The sequence below is a fragment of the Anser anser genome (genome assembly GCF_964211835.1).
Source record: "Anser anser genome assembly, chromosome: 1".
Classification (NCBI taxonomy): Eukaryota; Metazoa; Chordata; class Aves; order Anseriformes; family Anatidae; genus Anser; species Anser anser.
The window spans coordinates 194,478,135-194,501,983 of NC_139720.1; the positions used below are offsets into that span (position 1 = coordinate 194,478,135).

At 42.7% G+C, this 23,849-nt stretch overlaps 1 protein-coding gene across 10 annotated transcripts in view; it reads right to left on the minus strand.

Annotated features, from left to right (window-relative positions):
- The window catches only part of ZC3H12C (zinc finger CCCH-type containing 12C), a 47,734-nt gene extending 35,485 nt beyond the window's left edge, over positions 1 to 12,249 (minus strand). The window contains exons 1-2 of one of the 10 annotated variants that reach the window (XM_083810662.1): positions 8,213 to 9,000; positions 7,386 to 7,523 (exon numbers count right to left, since the gene is read on the minus strand). Coding sequence is in view for 2 of the 10 variants with exons in the window: in XM_083810655.1 (XP_083666781.1) it covers positions 9,883 to 9,993 (111 nt within the window). In the remaining 8 variants the exon portion in view is untranslated. The other 9 variants (XM_083810660.1, XM_083810659.1, XM_083810664.1 and 6 more) reach the window with 9 other exon arrangements.
- Between the last annotated feature and the right edge of the window lie 11,600 nt (positions 12,250 to 23,849).

The window sequence follows — 23,849 nt, forward strand, 5'->3', positions numbered from 1 at the left end:
CATGTTTAAGCGATGCTCCAACTGAAGCATGGTTAAAACCAGGCACAAACAACCAAATTACACGACCACACCTGCACAAATAAACCAGTGCACGCACACACAGAGGACATAGCCACAGAAGTCCTGCTTCCAAGAAGAGTAAGTCAGGTGACCAGAAATTCTTGGTGTTTTGGGGAAATAGACACACAAGAGCAATCCAAACTGTATCAGGAAAATGTTCTTTTTTACAGGATGTAAATGAAATTTCACCATTCCCACTCGAGGTCACTCAAGATTTGATTTTGAAACTATGTCTATGTCTGTAGAAGATACTTTCACTCCCTGTTGAGATACAACCCTGAGCAAGACCCACCAACCCTGTAGACCTTCTTTCAGGATCGTTCCCTCAGTTACAGTCTCCCGAGGGAGAGAATTCCCCCCCCCCCTTAAAAATGCAAATATCATGGAAAAATACAACAGCTGCCACTAGCACTGAGGGTAAGTTCAGAAGCTTTCTTTAGAAATGCACTGTAATCTAGTATCTTATATTTATTTCTGCTCTTTTTGGTGATGCAAGAGCCTACAATATGTTGTTATTAAGAAAATTACCCAGATTAAAAATCCTTAAAAAAAAAAAAAAGACAGAAAAATCACCTGCCGGTGGTTATCAAATTCCAGTCTGTAGCCACTTACGGGTCTATCCTATTTTTATACAGCTTGCTAAAGAAAACCAAGAGAAGCAGCTTCCAACCTGCGCCTTCCAGCTCTACTACTAAGTTTTTCCTTCTGATTGCAAACCACGATGTCGAAAGCCCATTGTGCACAAGGGTGGCTGCTGATCAACTGCTCTCATCAACACCAGGGCAGCGCGGAACATGCAGATTTCCGCCACAAACTAGATGACGACAATTAGTTTAAGATCACTGCCAGAGGACATTGTTTCATTCCTTCCTTATTTTTATTTATTTCCTCATGAATCGAGGCAGAGACACTGACATACAAATCGCTCTAGAGACAAAAAAGGAGTTTCCGGCGATACACGTTGGATTTGATCTCTTCCCACTTCCAGAATGAGTCACGGTGTCTGGGTGCTTTCTGAACATGAAAATCTGAACTGTCTAATTAACTTTCCTTGTGACAATATTGGGCGGCCAGACAATGCCTACAACTGTACAAAGTGTACGCCGTCATGCTTAGCAAAGTACTTTTATTCAAATTTGTTCTGTCAGAAGAAAATCCGCTAACAAAACTAACATGGTTAAGTGGGAAAAAAAAAAAGTATTGTCTTCATTTAAATACAAATTTAAGAGACTTCACTAGTCAACCTAACATCTTTTATCTGTGCCATGCTATTATTAAGAGTTTGAAAGGAGTGTCGGAGGAAAATAGGCTTCTCAAACTGTCTAGCGACACAGGCAGGTTGTGTTTCAGGTCATGCTGCTGGCAACAGAGCTCCTTAATCTCCAGGGTTCCTGGACAGAGTTCAAGGTGTTGGTTGGACTCTGTGTAGCCCTAAATGGCTTCACAGGGCTATGCTTATTTGAGAGACAATTCCTGTGCCTGTACCACACTGCTGCAGTTGTCATTTTGGACAGGAGCCTTCTCCGAGAGAGCTGCCAGCAGCAGATTTTCTGCAAGACTTTCAACTTTACAATTCACTCTCTACAGGGATGAAAAAGCCAAAAAAAATATGTTAAGGTTCAAATTTTTACTCAGATTTTTAAAGTAAAGAATTAAGAAAGAGACAGCAAATGCAGTTTGCTGAGACACACACAGTATATAATTCTTTCCTGCTTTCTGGGGAATCTTTTAATAGCACTGACAAATAGTAACAATAGCCAGATCATATAGTAAGTAGGTTACTGTAGCTGCAAATCCAAGCTCAAAAATAAATAACGAGAAAATAGCTACCCAGAGGTCGATTTGATTACCTGTCATCTAGGTACGGGTTTTCTTCAGATTGCTGTATCCCAAAACCCAGGAGAACCCACCGGGAAGTCCACACACTAAGCTATGCGCACCAGCCTTTAAAATCCTAATTTTACATATTAATAAAACAGTTTGGCCACTTTTGTTTAATAACCTAATATATCAAGAAGAGACAAACCATCTGGTAGTGATTTTAAATAACCTTTGTAGGTCTTCAAAGTTGCAGATTCATTTCGTTCTAAGCTCAGAAGGTTGCAACTTTTAAATTAGAAATGAACATTGCAGACCAGATTTCCTCTATGTTTAGTCCCCACTTTATCATTTTATTTTTAAAGTTGGAATGCAAATCAGATTTTTGTCCTGTGAATGAATACCTGTACATAGTCCTCCATTAAAGTTAATACATTTTGATTCTTTTTGGCTCCCCGAGCTCACATTTTCCTTTCCTGAGTTCCACCTTCATACACTGAGTGATGCTGCATTTAGAATTAAATAATTTAGTTTGGAAGGGATCTCCAGAGGCAACTAGTTCAACAAATCCCACGAAACTCAAAGCAAGGGCAGCTACAGCAGGTCGCTCGGCACCTTTTCCAGTCAAGCTTCCAGTCAATTTCCAAGACTGCAGATCCCACAGCCTCCCTAAGTGCCTGCCCCAGCGTTTAAATACCTTCACGTGGAGAACATTTTTCTTTATGGCCAGTGAGAATTTCTTCACTGTGACTTGTGACTGCTGGCTGCTGTCCTTGTGGTCCATACCTCTACATGGAGCATTTCTGTCTTCTCTACACCCTCAGGTTATATACCTGAAGAGAGCCATAAGATTCCCCTGAAACTTCTCTTACCAAGGCCAAACAAATTTGGGTTTCCCAGCCTCTCCTCGTGCGTGATGTACTTCAGCCCCCTGCACATGCTTGGAGCCGCCCTCCGGATTTGCTTCAGCAAGTCCATGTCTCCTGTCCTTCAGAGACCAAACCTGGGCACGGTGCTCCAAGGGCGACATCCTGAGTGCCAAAAAGAGGCGAACAATCACCCTGCGCATCTGCTGGCTGCACTCTTGCTATTGCAGCACGCTTGGCCTTATTACCTATTTCTGCAACATCATCTTGTGCTTATCAGGCGGTGAGGCTTCACTTTCCACAAAAGCCTTCCACGTCAGCAGATGAACTAAACTCTACTCACAATGCCTGCTGGAGGCATCTGCTTCCAGTGCTCCCCCAGGCACACCGATGAGCGTGTCCAAGCTGCACACGAGCAATTCAAACCGCTTTCTGTACATAGAGTGCAGAAAGATCACAGTAAGATGATGACACTTGTTCTCTTGTGAATGAGTTTGCTTACCTGAGGCCCTTCTTGTACATGTCAAACGGTAACCGATTTGTAACATGCTACCCTCTGAACCCTAGCAAGGTGTTCTCATCAGCAGAGAAACGAAGCCAGAGCCACCTCTGCGCATCTGCACCACCTTGATGGAATCAAAAACTCCAGAGGCTGGTGTTTCATGCAGTTCCACGTGAGCTACAGACCGCTACAACGGCCTCACGAAACCTTGGAGCTGCCAGCTTTATGAAACAAATCCGATGGAGGCCCATCACCAAACGCTGAACAGAACCTTATGGAGAGGCTACACACGGGACTAACAAAGCCAAAGTGCAATTATTCTGAGTCGTGGAAAAAGGCTGGCTGCCTAACTCCACAGTGCAAACACACGCTCGATTTCCGTGAGGAACTACAGTTTAATGTCTCATAAGTTATCGGGCAAGGGAAGCTTACCAAGTTCCACTCGTAACACAAGGGATGGCCCCCTCAGAGAAGAAGGCAGAGTTCAGAAGAAACTGCCTAACTTTGAATGAGTTTTGGAATTAAGATCAAGCTGCAGCTAGTGGGCACCACACTCATGAGCCACACAGCCTCTTGCTGGAACCAGATGAAAGCTCTGCCAATGCACACACGATATCAGATGTTAGTTTCCAAGCGATGGCTACCATAAAAAGCTATTAACAGACAACTGATCAAGTGGCTGGGGAAACAACAGCTGAAGCAGAAAACTCTGATTTTAATCTTACAGCAGCAGGACCAACACGCAGCTCGGCTGGCAGCCCAGCAAGGGTAGCAGCAACAATCCCAGAGCAGCTGCTATAGAGACTCGCGAACCCAGGTGCACTGCCCTGGGCATTTGTAAATCACAGCCCTTCCCCAGCCAGAAGAAACCATTTCCAAAGGTGCATCTGGCAAGACAAACCTTATGTATTGGAATTACGGCTGACGGAGAAATTATCTCAGGTTTTTTTTAACTCGGTTGAGCATTTTGAGCTGGGAGGGCCTTTAGGGGATGTGGCTGCAGTCTGTGAGCTCTCAGACCCTCCACTTCGATAAAGTGGAGATCTCCGTGAAAGCGCTGGTGGCACTTTACCAGGGAAACGTCTCTCACCGAGGATGAGGCTATGCTTCGATGCTCTGCGCAGGAAGGAGTAGGTAACTCAGTGGTTCGAGTAACTTCACAGATGAGAAGGATTCGAGAGCCCTGTCAGAGACAGGGCACCAAACGTAACAGCAACTAGGAAAGCAGAGAGACAAGGGTTTATAGATACCAGCTACTTGTATAAACAGAAGCTTGCAGAACAAAAGGAAGCTAGAAAAGTAGTTTCTATTAACAGAATTGCAATCTGTCCCTTCTCCAGCCAGTCTTAGCCAAAACCACCAAATTTAATTAGTCCTAAGATAAAAGGACTAAGTGACAGCAGAGCAGTAATTTTCAACTCATCGCAAAATTTCAAAGTTTCACGGCATTTTGCCTCGAGAACTGATTCATTGATTTCTCAACTTAACACATCACTTTTTATGGCTCTTATGGGAGGATGGCTCACAGAAATGGTCTTTTAGGAACTATCATGACAGTTTTTGTCAATTACTAAAGCACTCAAGGATTTCAGACTCTTGCCAGCCTCGGAGCTTTAGCTGCTTGCAGCAAGCAGACTGCTTTTCAGGTATTTGCAGAAACTTGTGTCACACGTGCTGTTGAACACCTCCAGCTTCACTAACTTCCCCAATCTTTGGCACCACTCTGCAACTTTCAACCACCTCCTAAGACATTCCTTTCATACCAAAAGAAATTGCTGTATTTCTTCCTCTGGGAGGATTACTAATGACCACTAAATTCTCCTTCACTCCCGACCACTTCATGTCTTGCTTTGTCTCTTCCTCGCTTTTCCCTGCTTTTCTCAAAACACCAACTTCCACAGAAGTAAAATCCCTCCTCCTGAGCATAGCTTTACTTTTCTCTCTATCCAGGCTCAATAAAACTATTTTATGAGAATGCATTTTTAGTTTGTACACTCTTGCTGATCTTTTATGCCTATTTATCCTGAAAGAACTCAGACCCAAATCACTTTGGGTTAAAACAACGGTATTGGGAACTGTATTTCCTGAGCATGTATGATGTTTCTACATTTAAAGGACAACAGACCCTGGGGATGGTCTAGCATTTTGTTCTTTATCTATATCTACCTACATGTATACATACACAGACACCTCCCAGGGAGGAAGCTGACGAATGTGAAATCTTCAAGTGGTACACTGGAATCATAAATCAAGAAAAAACAACCCCAACACAGGCAGGCACTCAGGAGAGGTAGTCTGGAGCGTGACTGTGCGGTGAGCCTGGCAGAAGGAATCCTGCAGTTGCAGAGGGTGAGCTGCTTTTCTCCCTGTGGCAAACTTCAGAAGGGTTCTTGTCTGGACCTTTCCAGTTGGGACTACAGATGCACAAGTCTGAAAATTCAAGTAGTCTTTTGAAACATTCTCATTCTGCAGCTGTGATACAAGAATGAACAGAGCTGGAGTTTACCAAAAAGCTAAAACAACTCCTTAACCGGGGAGCACAATATCCTTGCAGAGTGGCAAAGTGTCAAGTGTCAAGTCCAGCTCTTTATGCTAGGCAAAATACAGTTTGAAGTTTTGGTAGTGCAAGTTCAGCCTTTTTACACAAGAAATGTGATACAGCCTGAAGTAATCAATCCCAAAGCAGGTAAAAAAGGGAAATGCCTAGTTCATCTAAGCAGAAAGCCCCAAGGTTATGAAAACCTTCATCAGTTTCTGCTCATCAATAAACAACATGGCACAGAACATGCTTTTTGACAGAGCCTCAAGATGCTATATAACAGTACTTAAAGATGCAGAGCTTTAAGGGAGAAAACATCCATACGGTATTTTCCCCCTCTAACCCTGCAGAGCTGCCTATTCCACAAGATACGTAGAGGAAAAACATGGAGAGAGGGGAAAAAAAATAAAAGGAGAAAAGGAGGAGGGGGAAGAGAAGGAAAATTTGAGAGATGCCTCATAACTCTAGCAGTAAGGCAATTATGAGCAGATTACAATTGATTTTCTATCTGCATGCTAACTGGAAATGAGCAGGGGGGTAAGAAAAATGACTCCACTTCTTGTTACACCATCTTACCTCTGCTCTTCTTATACACTACTTTCAACATACAAATTAGTAACTAAAAAGCAGTAAGTGTCAATTCTTTCAAGCATAAAAAAAAGAGGCTTGTTCAGCTAATGGGTTACTCACTTCAAACATATGGCAGTGGTAGTACATTCACTGTAAATATTTAGCATGCTTGAAGATGGGAGGCATTTTAAACATAACTACGCAGTACACAGTAAGAAATATAACACATAACTATACAATAACTTCAGTCCAAGGACTGAAACATTTCAGTCTTTTCACAGAAACAGCTCACTACGGTCTATGTACAACATCTGTTTCTTCTGGTACCTCAGATATAGTTCCCAGTATCACAAGACACGAAAAAAGAAGTGTAACCACCTTCATCACTAATAAGGCCACTGGCCAGCTGCCATGGCAACAAACACTACGGAAATGAGTGAACGAGGAAATATCTCCTGAATAACAACAACAAAAAAACCCACCCCATCCACTACTTCCTAGCTACATGTGGGACACTGCTTCACCGAACAGCAAAAGCAGCAGAATAATATTTACAGAACAGGAAAAAGGTAAATTTTACGCCATAACCTTACATATCCCATTTCCAACCTTCCCTTTGATTACTGTAACTCTCTACCCCCACCCCTTTTACTACTGTCATTCTTTTTCAGGTAGCTCAGCTTTTAAGAATTAATTAAAATACAGGGTGAGATCCATGGTTAGTAGCTGAGGCTAGAAAATTCAGATCAGGATCTGTTATAATTAAAAAAAAGAAAAGCATAAGCAGTGAAAAATCTACAGACTTGAAGTACCGAAGGGGGTAGATTTTTTTTTACTATTATGATTTTTTCCAAAGTATTCATTCAAGCCAGAAGTTACAGAGCTGATGCAGAAAATACTGAACAAGATTGTGACTTTATTAACTTAAGAAATTAACCTAAATGACATGTGCCCTTTCTACCAAGCACTGAGGTTTTTCTCCTTTTTTTTTTTTAATCTGTAGCCATTTCTGAATACAACAAAAACCGACCTGAGCCAAGCAAGTTCCTCATTTCACTTCAAGTTGACTTTGAATTGTCCTGTTTCAGCTTGCTTAAGGAGTATTTTCAGCTGCATGTAGGATATGTAAGATGTCAGTGAAGAAAATCTTGTAAGGTTTTTCACTTACCTATGTAAAATTAAACAGCAAATGGTTTCATCAAATATCGAACTGAGACTCCAGTCTTTTCGTCTCATCAACTGCTAGCCTAGTTTTCTTCAAAGAAATAAACAGTTCTGGAATACCAGTAACATTTTAAACACTTGGTACAATCCAGAAAAGCGAGCAGTGAAATCACTCCAGTGGACTGTTACTCAGCTCAGTGTTCAGCCTAAAATGCACAATATACACAGATGAGTCAAGTCTAGATAATCCTTCATGCTCTGTCTGGTTGAATGTATAGGGCTTGCTTTTAAATTGCATACCTTAAATAAACTCCACTTTTCTTTGCATTTATATCAGAAGACCACATTTCTTTAAAGCTTCTCGAATTGGAGATGCCTAAAATTTTTTTGGGAAGTTCTATCTACCAGGACCTCATAAATTATAACTGTTTTTCTAAAAGGATCAAAAATGGTAATGTTTATTGTAAGACCATTGAGTAACTGCTGTCCTATAGATGTCTAGTTTAGTAGTAACAGTGAAACGGGCACATTGGACTGAAACCATAAACACAGCAAGGTTTGTAGGGAGATGAGATACCTTGAATTGGTTCAACTATCTCCACTAGAAAAAAAAAAGTTTTTGATTTCTCAACACTAATCATTCTAATTAATGAAAAAAAAGGGGAAGGGAGAAGGAAGAGGAAGCACATTTACCTGTAAAAGTAATGTAAGCATACTAAAATAGCTGTGAACTTGTTTTGCACTGAGATAACAAATTCTTCTCAAAACGACAGCATGCTTGAATTTTGATCTGCTCACTACTTTACACTTTGTTGAGGTGGAATCTCATCTCAGAGCATCCTCACACAGAAAAAAAAAAAAAAAAGTTTGTTAAGATTTATCTAATGCTGTCCCAGAAGAGGGTTATAGTAAGCTCATTGGATTGCTCTATGGGCACATGCCAGGTGGCAACGAGACAGTGGAAGAGGCAGCATCCCGGCACTTTGCAAACCCAGACATGAACGGTTTATTTTCTTTCCAGATCAAAAGACTGTACACCCAGCACTTTCTTAAGCACATTCTTAATTGTGTAACACGAAGATTCCCAATTACGAACTACGGCTCCACTTTGCAAACACAGACCAAGAGGACAGGACACAGCACTTTAACGCTTCACCTGGTGGAGAAGCGAGACCCAATGTTTAGCGGGATGGCTTGACTGGCTGAAGCCAACTTTCAGCAACAATATCTAACGTGGGCTACCTGGCCTTACCACAACCACCAAGCCGTGGCCAGGCACAGGACTGCCAGACCGGACCGGCTGCTGTGGGTGCTGCACAAACACAGCAGCCGAGTTTCCTTGCCGGAGGGCATTGTAAAATAACGTCACGGTGCCACAAATGCAACTGTACATGCCCGACGTTACTCATACCCGTCTGCAGAATGAAGTCCAAAACACACAGGTGAATGGAAATTATTATTTTTTTTTTTCTAAAGAGAAACTGCACCTGGAAAGGCTCGGCTGGACCTGGAAATGATTCAGGCGGTGCTCTCAGAGGTGGCTGCCTACCACGGGGGTGGCTACACGTCCTGCACAGCCCACAAGCGCGGAGTGAAGCCCCCCGCCGCCCTGACTTATTAAAAATAACAATAAAAAAGGGGAACGGCGGGGCGAGCAGAGGACCCGATCCAACTTTCTAATTCCCTCCGGGGCTCCGAGCGCCCGCCGAGCGGGGCAGGGGCACCCCGGGACCCCCGGGCCGGCAGCGCGGGGCCCCGGGGCCGACGGACGGCGCCGTCTCCTACCTCCACCGAGCTGCTCCTCCTCCTCCTCCTCCTCCTCGTCCTCTGCCGCCCGTGCGACCTCAGGGAGGCGCCGGGGGCAGGGCCGTGTTTACCCGCACGCCGGCCCGGCCCCAGCAATGGGCGGCCCCGGGGCCGCCGCTGCCGCCATGGCCGCCACCGCCCCCCCGTCCCCCCGGCACCCACCTGGCCGCCATGCGGGGCGGAGGCCGGCCCGCCCCGCCAAGGTCGCCGCCACCTCGCCCACCGCCACCGCCCGCCTCATGGCCTCAGCCCGCCTGGCCCCCGAGCCCAGCCGCCGCCTCTTCCTCTTCCTCCTCCTCCTCCTTCTCCTCCTCCTCCTCCTCCTCCTCCTGCCGGGCGGCACCTGCCGGTGAGGGACCGGGCGAGGCCGGCGGTGGGTGCCATGGTGCCGCCCCCGAGGCACCCACACGTTACCCCAGTGCTGGAGGGGGGGCTCCGTGCTGAACCCCCCCGGCCGTGGCAGCGGCGCGGCCTGGGCGTGTGGTCCTCCAGGCCCGCCCGGCTGCCATCGGCGAGGTGCTGACAGACAGAGCTTTGCGACCGGAGTCTCCTCGTACCTCACTGTCCTTGGCTTTACAGGTGGAGGAGCAGAGACGGAAGAGCTCTTTGGCAAGGACCGCAAACGGAGTCTGTGGCAGAGTTGGTACAAAGCTCAGTTTCCGTCCCATGTTCTAAATAGGGGGTGTTTCCTCCCACCCCGCTGTTACTTGTGTGGAGATGAAGTAATCCATCTACCTCGCACCAGCCTACGGTGCCTTCTGTGTTCGTGCAGACGTGGCTGCGCGCCAGGAAGGTGGTTAGAAGATATGAATGAAGCGATGATGTTGCGGTTGTGGCTTGCTAGCTGACTGAGCGTATACACGATATGACATAAAGCCATCGCTACTCACAGGCGCAAAGTGTGTATGTAATCGATAGTCACTCACAGAATCACAGAATCATCTAGGTTGGAAGAGACCTCCAAGATCACCCAGTCCAACCTCTGACCTAACACTAACAAGTCCTACACTAAACCATATCACTAAGGGCTACATCTAAACGTCTTTTAAAGACCTCCAGGGATGGTGACCCAACCACTTCCCTGGGCAGCCCATTCCAATGCCTACTCATATCCTACTACTGAAGTTTGTAAAGAATTCTTCGGGCACCCAGCAGAAAATGGGCTACATTTCTGAATTTTGCGTGTAATAAATCCTATGCAGAAATATCAGCCTGAAATGCCGTTCTGCAGGTTTCATTTTTCCAATAAAATGTGATAGATTTACTTAGAACATTCTAGAGAAACAGAGCCGTGTCACTTTCCTATATATATTTCAATAAAGCTTCCCTCATAGAGCTGACAGAGTCTATAAGCAGGATGACATGATTTTGTCTATTCTACTATTCAGCACAAGATTTGCTCAATTTCTCAGTGTATCTCATCCCCAGTTTGCTTGAGCATGATTTGGAAGATTCGGCTCGGTGCAAGAGGCTATCTGTGGTTTACTCCTTGGCTGTGCAGAGTTTGAGACCTCTACTAAAAAAAAAAACAATGCTTGTACCCTTAGTCCCAGACATGCTGATGCTGTTTCAGAAATGTCAGAGTGGTGTCCAAATGCAACTAAGAATATTAATTTAGAAGAGGAAATTAGTGAAAGCAAGACTAAAGAATTAGACACTTGCAGTTCCACTTTGCTGCTTATTATGGAAGGCTTTGCTGGTGATTGAGGAGTGTATGAGTCAGTTAAAAGCACTGCGGCACTGAAGAAAATGATTCGCAATTATCAGAAGAAGAGAGAGAGACTGGAATTGATTTTGAAACTACTTAAAGTCACAAGAGAGTTTCACATTAACTTTTTTCCTTAGTAAACTCTAGTTCCCAGTGAGTTTGTCTAAAAGATCTTTTTGACCTCATCTCCTGTTTCAGATTATGTAAACCTCCAGTACCTTTGTAACTGATTAAAATGTGCTCATTGTAAGCGTGAGTTAAGTTTGCTCAAACATGAGTTTAAATGAAATGAGCTGCTTGATGTCACTGGGTTGCTTATTGGCAAAATCCCATTTCCACTCTATTGACTTAAGTAGCAAGTTGCTTCCAAATTAAAATAGAAGTGTGGGAGTCGGAATCCAAGATTTTTCTGTCCCATGATCGCAAACCCCAAATATAGCAGCAGTACCTGGAAGGGAACGTTGTAGGAGTTAAAAGTCTTCCTCTTGGTAGGACAGTCAGGTGCTGGGAATTCATACGCCTCCAGAACTTCCGATGCCTCTCTTCTCCCTCTGAGTTTGCTTCCCCATTATATGTTCACTGTTCTTCCCACACCACTGTTTTTCAGGTTTTGCTGAAACTCAGGACTTCAGTAGCTCGTCCGGGACTTTCACATGTTGCACAACCCTTTCCTGGTACGTAAACGGAGGAAAAAGTTGTTATTAATAACTGACAGTGCACTCGTGAGCATAATCAGTGCTTAAAAAAGAAGAGGGAAAACAGGACCCGCTGCCCCGTGCTGGAACCAGAATCTCCTTCATTTCCAGAATCTGTACTTACATCACTATAATGTAACAATACAGAATCAGATAAGTTTATAAACAGTACATTTTCTCTGAAACCATCTGTCTTCCTGTACATGTTAACTCTAATTTCCCTTGCCTTCTTTATGAATCTCTGTTAAGTCAGGTTGGCTTTAGCAACTTTGCATCACAGCTGCCTTTTTTTTTTTTAAATTAAAAAGTGCATATTAATATTTTCAAAGTTTGTTTACTTTCTCAAATGTGCTGTGCATTTATTCTGCCATGTCTGCTCTCCCCATACTAGCTACAGCTTTTTTCCATGACTTGAATATTTTCTGCCTGTTGGACAGAAAATGCCTCTTTTATTCCTGCAGTTGTCCAACAAGCTGCCCTGTAAGTGAACCTACTCACCCTCTTGTCATGGGAAACCTGTGTTAAGCGCCTTCCTCCACACCAGTCCACTTCTTTCAGTTAGTCCTTGCTCAAAACTCTCTTGATCCGGCTTGTTCTCATCAGATGTGCCAGAGCAGATAATGGATTTCAACAGAGCGATTGTTAGTGCTTGTTGCCTTTATTTTATAACTGCTGCTTTACTTTAAGATCCTAAATGGTAAGTCTATTTCCCGCTGGCCACCTGCTTCAGTATTTTGAGTACCTTTTGCAAGTAGACCCTCATCCTTTCCTTTTTTTTTTCTTCACTAAAACACAATTGTGGTCCCTGGTTCCAAACAGGCATCCTTAAAACATCTAGATGATTCGTCAGCTCTTGCTTTAGCCTCCCACTGTCATTATTTTCCCTTTTCAGCCACCACATTTTGTCCAGTTACTTTTTCATCTCAGATCCTTGTGCTGCTTCTGCCATGATTTGCGTAGAAAAGCCTACATACTTGCTATGACAAAGCTGCTACGACAATGTACATTTTGTTAATTTATGTTACCACAGCAACTGAGTCATGCAAAGATGTAATGTCACGTTGTTTGATACTGTACCTTGGTATGCTCATAGAAAGCTAGGGAAACGGGGTCTGTGCAGAGCTGCTATGGAACTGGGGCTGAAAAAGTTAGATAACCATACCTACAGAGTATATGTCAAGGGTTTGTGTCAAAATGGATGCACCACATAAGATCCTCTAGGAATCTAGATTCGGTTCTGTTCAGTTCTGGGAGGAATTGCAGACATACTGGAGGAGGGGGGTAGCGTCTTGAGAAATACAAAACTGGTCTAAAAAACAAGGCATAACTTGTGGGGAGGACAAAAGCAAGCTGCTTAACTTAGGCAGGTATTAAAAATTGCACAAACTCAGGAAGAAGAACAACTGGTGAAAAAGTAACCATTCAGAAATAAATCTGGAGTCTACTGTAAGCCATAAGTTTAACATGAATCAGCAATGTGCTTTTGTGGCAAAAATAGTAAACATCCCAGGAAGATGTACATGCAGGACGCGATCCATGGTCTTTGCAGTATTGGTAGGATATCAGCAGAAGAGTTGGTTTTGTGCACCATAGCCCAGGAAGGATGGGAGCCAACAGGAGACAGTGCAGGTGGCAACAAGAACAAGCAGAGGGTCGGGAAGACGAAAGGAGCTGGAGCTGTTGGACTAAATAAAAGAGGGCAGGGGAAAGACATGCTAAGGGTCGTCATGTACTTTTAAGTACATGCCATTGCAAAGAGGAAGGGAATAATCTATTCTTGGGTAGGTAGAGTAAGATGTAATGGATCTAAATTGCATCACGGAGGAAAAGCTTTTTTAATGGTAACATTAGTGAGGCACAGCTTTATGTTACGGAGGGTGTAGTAGTGTCTCCATTACTGGATGTCTTTAAGGATGTGCTGGACAAGTAGTAAGTACTATTGATCTGGCATTGGAATTGGAGGATGGATTAGGTGACTAATCCAAGTCCATCGCAGAGGTATTTTTCTGTGATTACACATACTCTGAGGCTCCTCATTAATCACCGTTCATTTATCCAGTCCCGTTGTACATTCTGTTTTCTTTTCAAGTAGGATCCGCAGTCATTCCTGTGCCCATTGGAGGGCAAAAAAATGTTTTGTCCCATTTTTCTCTTGAGTATAGTCAAAGACCCAAGCTTTTCTCATTTTCTTGGCAGCCCGCGAGAGACACGGGTTGGTGACTTGTACAGCAGTTAGCTGCTGAGGTAACTGATAATTTCATGTGAGTCAAACATGCAATAAAAATTATTTAGATGACTGTTTCAGTCTATTCAAACACGTTCAACATAAACCCTACATAATGTTAACATAAATCTGATGTTCTTTGGACATATACTAGATAGAATCACTCCATTTGTAAAATGTTATTGGTATTCCAAACCTAGCTCATGCACACACTCCTAAATTCCCCTATTTTCTCTGCCAGGAGCTCATAGGAGTTTTTAATGGAAACCGTGATGTGTTACTTATTTTCTAGGTAGCATTTTCTTTTAAATTTTAAATTAAAACTGAATTACAATTTAAAAATGTAGTTTAATACCCACTTACACATTTCAATTTAACATAAATAGCTTATACCAAGAACAATGACCATTTGTTTACTTGTTAGATCTGATCAACAGAGAGCATGCATGATAGGTTTGCTATTTTCTGACCAGGCTATCTAGTCTAAGTAGATATTACTTGCTTCTACAAACTTTTGCTGCTACAGCCTTAAATTAGCATGTCTGCGAGTGTAGACCCAGGCACATTTTGGGCACCCTGGAATAAAAATGCTATTGTGGTAAATGCCAACGCTGAATACATCACTTATGGAGCTTTTAAAGACAATGTCCATTAAGAGATTAAACCTACATTTTTTCCCATTAAAGATAACTTTGGAAAATTGGATGGCCATTTTATCCTTTCAAAGAACGGAGATTTTCTTTCTGTACTTATTTCCTGCTAAAGATTAAAAGTGTGCTTTTCTGCACAGAATATGTATTGCCCATTTCTTTTACCTGCACAGGTCTGTGTACTTGCACCTCTGCTGACCACCATATTTGTAGCAATGTGGAAAAAGAAGCAGGGGATAAAGGGGAAAAAATTCCATGATCTTTTTTTTTTGAGGTCATAAAAACTAAAATCCAGTGAGGAAGAACTATTGACCTCATGTGAGGCAAAGGACATTGGGGTTATAATGAACACGTCAGTGTTCAACAGTGGCTGAAAGAAATCGGTATTAAAAAAGAATAAAAACCAGAAAGCATCATTATGCCACTGTACACACGTATGGTGCTCCAGGGTTTTGGATGCTCCAAGCAGTTCTCACCTCTGTATCTCAAAAGAGACACAGTAGAAGCAGGGGAAAGTGATGCAGATGGTCAGGGATGTGGAGCAGCTTCTCCGTGAGGTGTGACTGAACAGGCACTCTTCAGTCTGCACAGGACACACAGCCAGGTGAGGGTATGAGAGAGACCTGTGAACCATGGATGGCATGAAAAACATCAATAGAGCGTAACTATTTGTTGTCCCTCTTCATATAGGAATTAGGGAGCATCAGATGAAATTGTCAGATGTCAAGTTTCAGAGTAACAGAAGGAGAAATTCCCTGAAACTACCAATGTTTTCCAAAAACAAGCAGAGTCATTCATGGAATAAAAATCCCTCTAGAGCTATTGAAAACCGAGGAGCAGAGAGCTCTGTTTCAGCAAGTCCCTAAGACAGCACTGAGCCATAAGCTCCCTGCTGGAGCTTTTTATGTTTGTTTGGTTCTTGTGCTTGGCAGAGGACTTCATCAGCTGGCTGCTGCCAGAGAAAGATACGGGGCTGGGCTAAGACCTGTGTCCCAGCGCAAACGTTCATCCTTTAATGTTTATTAGCCTGTTTACTGGGAAAGGCTCTGAAACACTTCGACTTGTCCAGGGCTGTGCTCCTGCAGCCTTACAGCACTGTGGGAGACAGTGAGACTGGGAGGTGATCAAAAGGATAATCAGGAGGCAGAAATCTGCCTTTGACGAGTCAGCATTTTTTTTTTTAGTTAAAAAAGAAAGAAAAAAAGGCTGCCTCATACATCTGTGGATGCAGACAAGCGTGGCCTGCATTATCACCTTCCCCCTCATCGTGAAAAAAACAAGCAAAACCCTGAGGCCTTTTGAAGCCACGAGATGTGTCAGTAACGCTGGGGTGGGGGAGCCAGAGAAGTAATTCCCTGGCTGTGCCTGTGGGAGAGTGAACCGAGCAAATGCAAGCTCCTTCCTGCAGCTGGGAGCCATCGCTTGGGGGATCCCTGAAGTGGGTCAGGGCAGGTCAGAGGCGCGGGCTGCAAAAATTCCACAGCACCAGCAGGAAGGAGAATTACTCACTGTCAGCATATCCAGGGGCATGATTGAAAACCGAGGGGAATCTTCTTCCTAGCAGAGAACAGGAAAGCAGGAATCCGACGTTCGGAAAATGCTGATGGGCTTTCGCTTAGCAGGATGTGAGCACGTCGGCTTCTGGAGCCCAGAAAGGACAGGAGGCACCTCGAGCTTGTTGGGAAGCTGTGAGGCACGGCATAGCCAGAGGAACATCGGTGCTGGGGGTGTTCCTCATGCCAAAGGTCCCCTTTGGGCTGGGGAGAGTGCTGGGAGAAGGTGGTGAAGAAACCCAGTGTATGGGGTTTGTCCTTCCTTTAGGAAGGGCTTTATTACCCCATATATTCGTCTGTTGCTTTTAATAGATAAGGCAAAGAAGGAAGGTGGGAGAGTGAAATGCCTTCATCCCATTTTTTTTTTATTTTGTGTGTCTGTGTATTGAAGTAATGCAAATTTGAACAAAAATAGTTGCTATAGTGTTTCAAGTTTGGAGTCAAAATCCTTTAGAAATGGAGCACTTTTAGATGGAAAAGTTTTACAGAATTTTCGTTATGTAAAATAATTTGAGTTTCCATCTTTATTTGGGTTTTTTGATTCCATGGTTAGGAGAAAAAAGAATCTTTGAAATTTCCTTTAGTTTATCTTAAAACATTTTAAACGCCAAAAATTAAAATGAACAACTGCTTGAGTGATAATTTTCAGATAGTCCAAAGTCAACTAGAATTTCCAGTGAAACTAAACCTGCTTGTCCCTATAAATTCTGTCCAGGACTGGGCTTTCATGTCAAGGAGGTTTGTGCACCAACATCCAGATTCTGTAAAAATAATGCTATACTTTGGATTTCGTGTGCAGGAAACTCAAGTGCCCAAACCAGAAGAGGGCTGTGTCTTGCTCCAGCAGCTGGTCCTTTGATTCATTTAATTGTGGCATTAATATTTTGGGGCGTACTGCAATTGTGGCTTTCCTCTGGGGTAAACATTGCTTATGGGAGGTGGGGAGAGGAGATTCACCTGTCACAAGACTAGGAATGTTTTCTGAAAAGCATGTAACAAATTTGAAACTTGGTATCTTTGAAAGAAAAATCAAATCGAAGTGTCCCACTGAATTTGTAAGTAAAATTTTTCTATTGGTAAATTTGACAGATGGCAAAAACTGGCAGAGTGCTGCAGAGGAACAAACTTTTCTGTCCTTCTGCAGCCTCTTAGTCGTCTTCTGTGGTTTCACCTGACAGTATTTTTTATTGTAAGTTTTTTAGCTCAGTGCTGTAGCTGGTTGGTGCTTTTACAAGTTGAAGTGATACAATTTTGTTTCCTTTGTTTTGCTAAATTCTGATCTTACTGACGCAAAAGAAGAGTCAACGCTAGCGTTTTCTTTCCTGATTTTTTTTCCCCATGTATTTTTCTGCTTCACGATGGCTCAGGGCTGAGCACAGCAGAACAGTTTCCACAGGCGAACAAAATGGCTTTTGGTTGCAGTGAGAATTTATTTTTTCAGGAACTACGCAATTTGACCCAAAGCTGCTAAATACATGATGTTACCATTTTCTTAGTGGTTTTGCCTATTGTTAATGAGAGAGCAGTAGTATCTTCTCTCTTCGTAGTTGCTGTTCTTTATGCATCATCTCCTGAGAGGTAAGAATCTCTACTTCCTTCCCTCAATTTAAATAAATGTTCTGCCCTTTTTTTTGAAAAAAAAGTTCTGAAAACAGGCAAGCACTCAACCATCTCCATATTTATATACTTATTCATTGCATTTGAGATGGCAATAGCACGATAGCTGCAACTGAGCATCCAGGTTCTCAGATCCTCCTCTGAGTTATGTTCGCTCTGATTTCTCTTTGTAACAATTTTTGAACTAATGGAACAGTTTCCAGCATATATAGATTGCTCAAGAGGCAATAACAGCTTTATACGTTCACCTTTTTAATGCTCTAGTCTTTGAGCCTTTTGGGGTCTATTACCCACATCTTTGGCCACCTTTGTACATCCTTATGTGCAGAATCATAGAAATCACAGAAAATAGGATGACAAGAGACATCATTTGCCCCCGCTTTATGCTCCACAGCAATATCATCTTCACCTAAATTAGTTCTAAATGTGTTTGTCCTAGCTCTTCTTGAGAACATCTGGTGACGGAGATGCCATACACTCTATAGACAAAATGCTCCAGCACTTACTTGTTCGTACTATTAGAACCATTTCCCTGGGAATTTTTCAAATACTCAGCATGGGATTAATTTTCTAAAACGTAGAGGTCTCCAGGTATATATCTACAAATACTGTAGGTTTCTAAGTTTCTGCTGGAAGTGGAGATCTGGAGCTTGAGTCAGTTGTCTACAGTATGGTGTTTAGAGCTGAGCGGGACAGACCGCCCCTAAAGTCTAACCTATATCCAAAGCTCTTTCTCTCTGTCTCATCTACAGGACATGTATGGTAAGCAGTTTATTCCTTTCCTGTTTGTCACACCCTTTACCCTTATTTGATATTTGTCATGCCGTCTCTCATCTTCTACTGGCGAAACAAGCCCACTGTTTCCTTTAGCATTGTTTGTTCTTAAATCATCCTTTTTGTTCCTCTTTGGGCTCCTTCCATTTGGTTCATGTAGTTCTCATAATAAGGAACTTGAAACTAAGCATGTGGTGGAAGAGAGACTACATAGCATTAAATGTATGCTGTGGGAACCCCAACTTATCTTTTAGGAGAGTTAGTGGGGAACTTAAGCAGAGGAAAAGCCCTCTCCCATTACATCACCACCGGAGCAAAAAATTGAATCACACCCCACGCAGCTGTGTGCTGTAAAGCTTGGCACTGGATGTCAGAGAGCCACAGTGCCTGCACAGAGAGCATCAAAATCAGCAAACACCACGTCAGCAAAAGCGTGCTGGTAGATCCTTGATGATATATACAATTATTTAAAAAGAAGCTCACAAAAATAAGATGCCAAAAGTGCTGTTAAGAAACCTACTAGACTGCTAGTTTAAGAAGGTATTGCCTTCATTCTTGATGTGGTGGAGTAAATTTTCAAGTTCACGGGTGGGGGAGGAATATTGAGAGGATTTTTACATATATCTAAAAAGCAAGTGGATCTAAAAATGTGCTCCATTGTAGCTCAGTGTTCAGAAATATTACTCTTTTCAGTTCTATTTTTATAAACTGCTTAAATGCTTTATAATAGTTCCATAAAAAATTCCTTATTACTATCATACATCTTGTGGGGGATAATTGTTTCTGAATCTTCCAATTGTTCATGTGTCAATCTGTAAGAAACTCAGAACATTTTTTTTGATAAAAACGGAACAAACTTCAAGAGGGGAGAGCTGTCTGAGGCCGAAGGTAATATAAAGAAAATGCAAATGACCAAACTGACATTAGGGGTGTGGGAGAATGCATGAGTGTCTGCAAACAGTGCTTGTGTTTGTGGTAATCCATACCATTTTGATTAGTCCTTGATTTTATTAGTGTTATGATACTACTAATAACCATAGTTCACATGTAACCTGAGACACAATTCTTCTGCTTCTTCCAATTATTTGATTATAATTTGTTATTTGTGTTAATATTATGCCTACAAGCTTATCAGTGCGAGATCAAGGACTTGCCGTCTGAGGTGTTGACAAACACAAAATGCAGAGAGGATCTGTCCCCTTCATACCTCCTAATTTAGAACAGGTGAAGATAGATGGGTGCCACAGTCAGAGACATGTGATCTGAACAACCATAGATTTTGGAGATCTGAAATGCAATATTTCAAGATTTATATGTAGACAATCCCATTTTTTTCTCATTTGAAATGACTTTTCTACTGAAACTGGATGGTGAGAAAACAAAATCGTCAAAAATGAATTGAAATCTCTTTTTAAACCCAAGTCATTTCATCTTTTTTAAAAGAAGACTTCTTATCCTGATTTGGAGTGGAGAATTTTTTTCAGATCTTTAAACTTTTCCCCAGGAGTCAAAACTGTTTCCCATCTGCCTCTTCCCCATCAGACTGAAGGCTCTTTGGGTCTGATGGCCCAGCCTGTACTAGCACAAGGATGCATACCGTAAACCGTACAGTTCATTTTCATGAACATCGAGCAGTTTTCTAGCCAATTTCCCTGATTTTGACTTCTTCCAAGTAATAATTAATAGCAATTCTAAGTATGCCACTAGTGCCTTTCAAAATTTAGGGTTAGCCATATTGTAGGTGGTCTGTGACAAATGACAGCTTTTCTCTAAAAGCAGCGAGAGGCAATGCTTTGAACAAACTGAAACCATGGCGCCCTGCTTAGCATTTGAGAGCCAGGATGTGGAAAAGGCCCTGACACTGGTTCCCTTTTTCTGTCGTGAAATGTCAGGTTAATTTTAGTTACCGCTGTTGCTTTTACTTGGTGTTTGTTCTATTTGTAGTTGGTCTGAATTTGCTTGAGCATTTGAGGCTGTTGAACCCAAGGCAGAGTGGCATCGAGCAGGCTTGGTTCTGTGTTATTAGAAGATTTGTTACTGTTTAGACACACTGTTGTCGGGTGAAATCTCACCATCTATTAAAAAGCCACAGGGTGCGAAGATTAGCACATTCAAGAGGCATAATGATTTCCAATCTGATTTTTTAGTATGCTCCACTGAAAATTAGCTTGCTTGATTGCTGTGTAAGTGACAATGTGCAATTTGCAAAATTACTTATGCAAAACACGTTATGAAAGGGTGGCATCTTAGGTGGAGGTTAAAAGACAGCTGAAAAGTCCTTTCCTAGCCCAAATATACTTGCACTGTGCTAGACCTACCCTAAAAAGGGTGATTAATTATGTAAATGTCTTGAACTTCCCCCAGATATTCCTGTATTTCAGTGTCTACACACTACATTAACTATAATATATTGTGACCACCATCCTGGTTCAATTAAAAATAAAGTTGCCATTTTTTATTACAGTCCAAAATGAATTTAGCGCCGATCTGGAAGAAGGTACGTAGTGCAGGATGGATAGCAGCCCGTCTGTCAGCAGTCACATGTGGGTTTTCAGTAAATGAGGACTTTGGTGATGTTTCAGCCCTCACAGGTGTCAGGTAAAAATGATTTACACTTGTCCATAAACATGTGCAGCACAGGAAAGGCTCTTCTGCCTCGCTGCTTGTGGCAAATGGAAATGAACACTATTAGGGCCACCATTCTGGGAAGTGCTGAGGGCCTGCCGCACTGGCTGCACCAAAGGCCCCAGGAGCGATACGCCTTCGGTGTAGGCCGCAACGCGGTCTGACTAACAAGTGTAGCCCCAGCTTCCAGAGGTGGTGGAGTTCAGTGAATTGCTGAGTGAAAATGCCTGAAAGAACTCCACAGATCGTGGTGGAGGTTCCACCAGAAACACCCACACTGTGTCCTAACGAGATGCACGTTGGTAACGAAACATTAGCGCAGTTATGGACCCAGCAGGAGTTAGGGAGGTGGGGAAAACAGTCAGGGCCACGTATCTGCCTTCGGTACCAGAACACTCGTGTTCCTGCTTTTAATGAAATCCTGGCCAGTTTGGGACAAGCCTCTATTGCGAAATCCTCAAGATCCAGCTCTTGAAGATGAGGCCAGGCTTGACTTGATGGGGTCTGCTGGGCAGGAGCTATGCTATGAATCCCTTAGCCTATGGTGGTATGTAAATAGGTGCAGAATCTGCTTCTTTTGACTGCAGTTTTTGTTGCTGACTCATTGAGTTTGGATGGATTTGTCATACTAGAGCCGAATCTATCTTGGTGTTTGCTGAGAGGATGAATGCAGAGTCACTTTCCTCCTGGGACAGATGGAAGAAATAGTGAGCTTGGTGCCACAGATCCACATGATGCTACAGGCTGCTTATACTTGAGGATGGCAGGAGCTGCCCAATTGCATCATTAACTTCTTTGATTTCAGCTCATGTCCATTAGTGGTGTTTGGCTCTGCTAACTGTCCTGTGTTCTGAGTTCTGGCATTCAGGGGCTCTGCATGAGATTGGTATTCATATCCTTGAGACCGGTGCTTTGTATCCTCGGGTAGCTGCACTCTCCTGGGAGTTTGGTTGGCAAGGAACTGAACTGTGCTGGCTTGTTGAGCAGAGGAATGGGTTTCTACTTTGGAAAGCCAAACCTTCAGGCTGCTTCTTAGAGCTATCACCTGTTAGAGGCAGAGTGGTGTGTTCCTGGGGCAATCTAATGCCATGTTAGAGGGAACTGAGGGAGTCCGGGGAAGAAATCACAAGGCTTCCATCTTTGCCTTCTCTAGATCTTACTCAAAACAGAACCAGTTATTCTTATATCTAGTGCTTTTTACTAGGTAGTACTGAGACTTTCAATCAAGAAACAGTCATTCCCTTATCAGTCTGGCCATGAATTTAATCTTACCTCTTTCTGCAAGAGATATTGCCACTCAAAGAGAACCTTGCAGTTTGGGCTCAGCTTACGGGTCTTGTTAACAGTTTATAAGCATCTTGCCAAAATATTAGCATAATGTGTACCATGACTGGTTCTAGGCATATTGCTGCATGAACCACGCCTCTTTGTTCACTTCTCTAAATGTGCTGCTGAAGGCTACGGTTGCAGGAGGATGATACTCAAGTGATGGTTTGCATAAGGTTAAGTTTCATCCAGTTATCTGAAAGTGCAAGCCTGAATGAAACTTGCTGTTCTTGCCTCATTTTTTGTTAATACGTTTTCAAGATCATCTGCTAGCATTACTGCATGTATATTTGCATCATGCTTAATCAGTATGATTAATCTGCTATTTTTGCACAGGCAGCAAGCTTCTATATTAGGAAAATGCCGGGTCCTTGCCTTAGATGTCACAACAGCCTTCCCTGCATCAGTCCTTATTTTGAGGGCTAGACAAAATTTAATTTAAATTTTGTCATACCCTGGGATTTACCATCTTTTTTATTTGAAAGCAGACGAATGCTTCTTTCCTTATTGTGATTTATTGTTTGGCTGGCTGAGAGTTATGTTTCCAGAAGCAGGCTGAAGTTTAAAACATCAAGTAAAAATGCAGACTTCTGTTTGATTGCTTCTGATCCAGCTAGGGCAGAAATTTGTAAGATACCTGGCTTAGCTGTCTCTAACTGGATTGAGAACATGGCTTCACTCAGTTTCATAGTAGCATCTCTGAACTGGTTTAAAACTAGATCACTTAAGTACCTCTAGTGGTTTCCATGTGCATGATGCCCTGTATGAGGGGTGAAACCTGATGGTTTGGCTTTGGGGAAACTGTAGTGGCTCAGAGAGTTTCCCTGCTGTTCTGCTGCATGCCACTGAGACTCACGTGTGTTTCTCAGCACACTGCTGGATACCTGGACTCTCTACTAGTGCTCCAAGGAGTATGAAGGGGAATTGGTCTTCTTCAGGATCAATAATAATTCTGGTATACTTTTACCTCTACTTTTCCAGCTACCCTAAAATCACTCATAGTATTATGAGCATTATTAGGATGGATATTGTTTTTTTTCCCAAGTAAAAATAAAATTTTTAAAAACCAACTGTATTGCATGAAAGTAGATGGAAGAAAGTCATCTCCATGTTTAAGGTCAAATACACAGAAACACGTGAGGCTCTTTCTTCTTCCTTCAGACACAAAGCTCTCAGGTTCTTTGATGAATCTTACCTTTGAATTTTACTGTTTTGAAATGGACTCTGATTTAAGATAGAACTTATTCTTATGCGCCCCTATTTCTCCAGAAGCCTTCAAAGAAGATTTCAAGGAAGCCCTCAAGGGAACCTCCATAAAGCTCTGTGTGGCCTTTTGGAGTACAGTTTAAAAT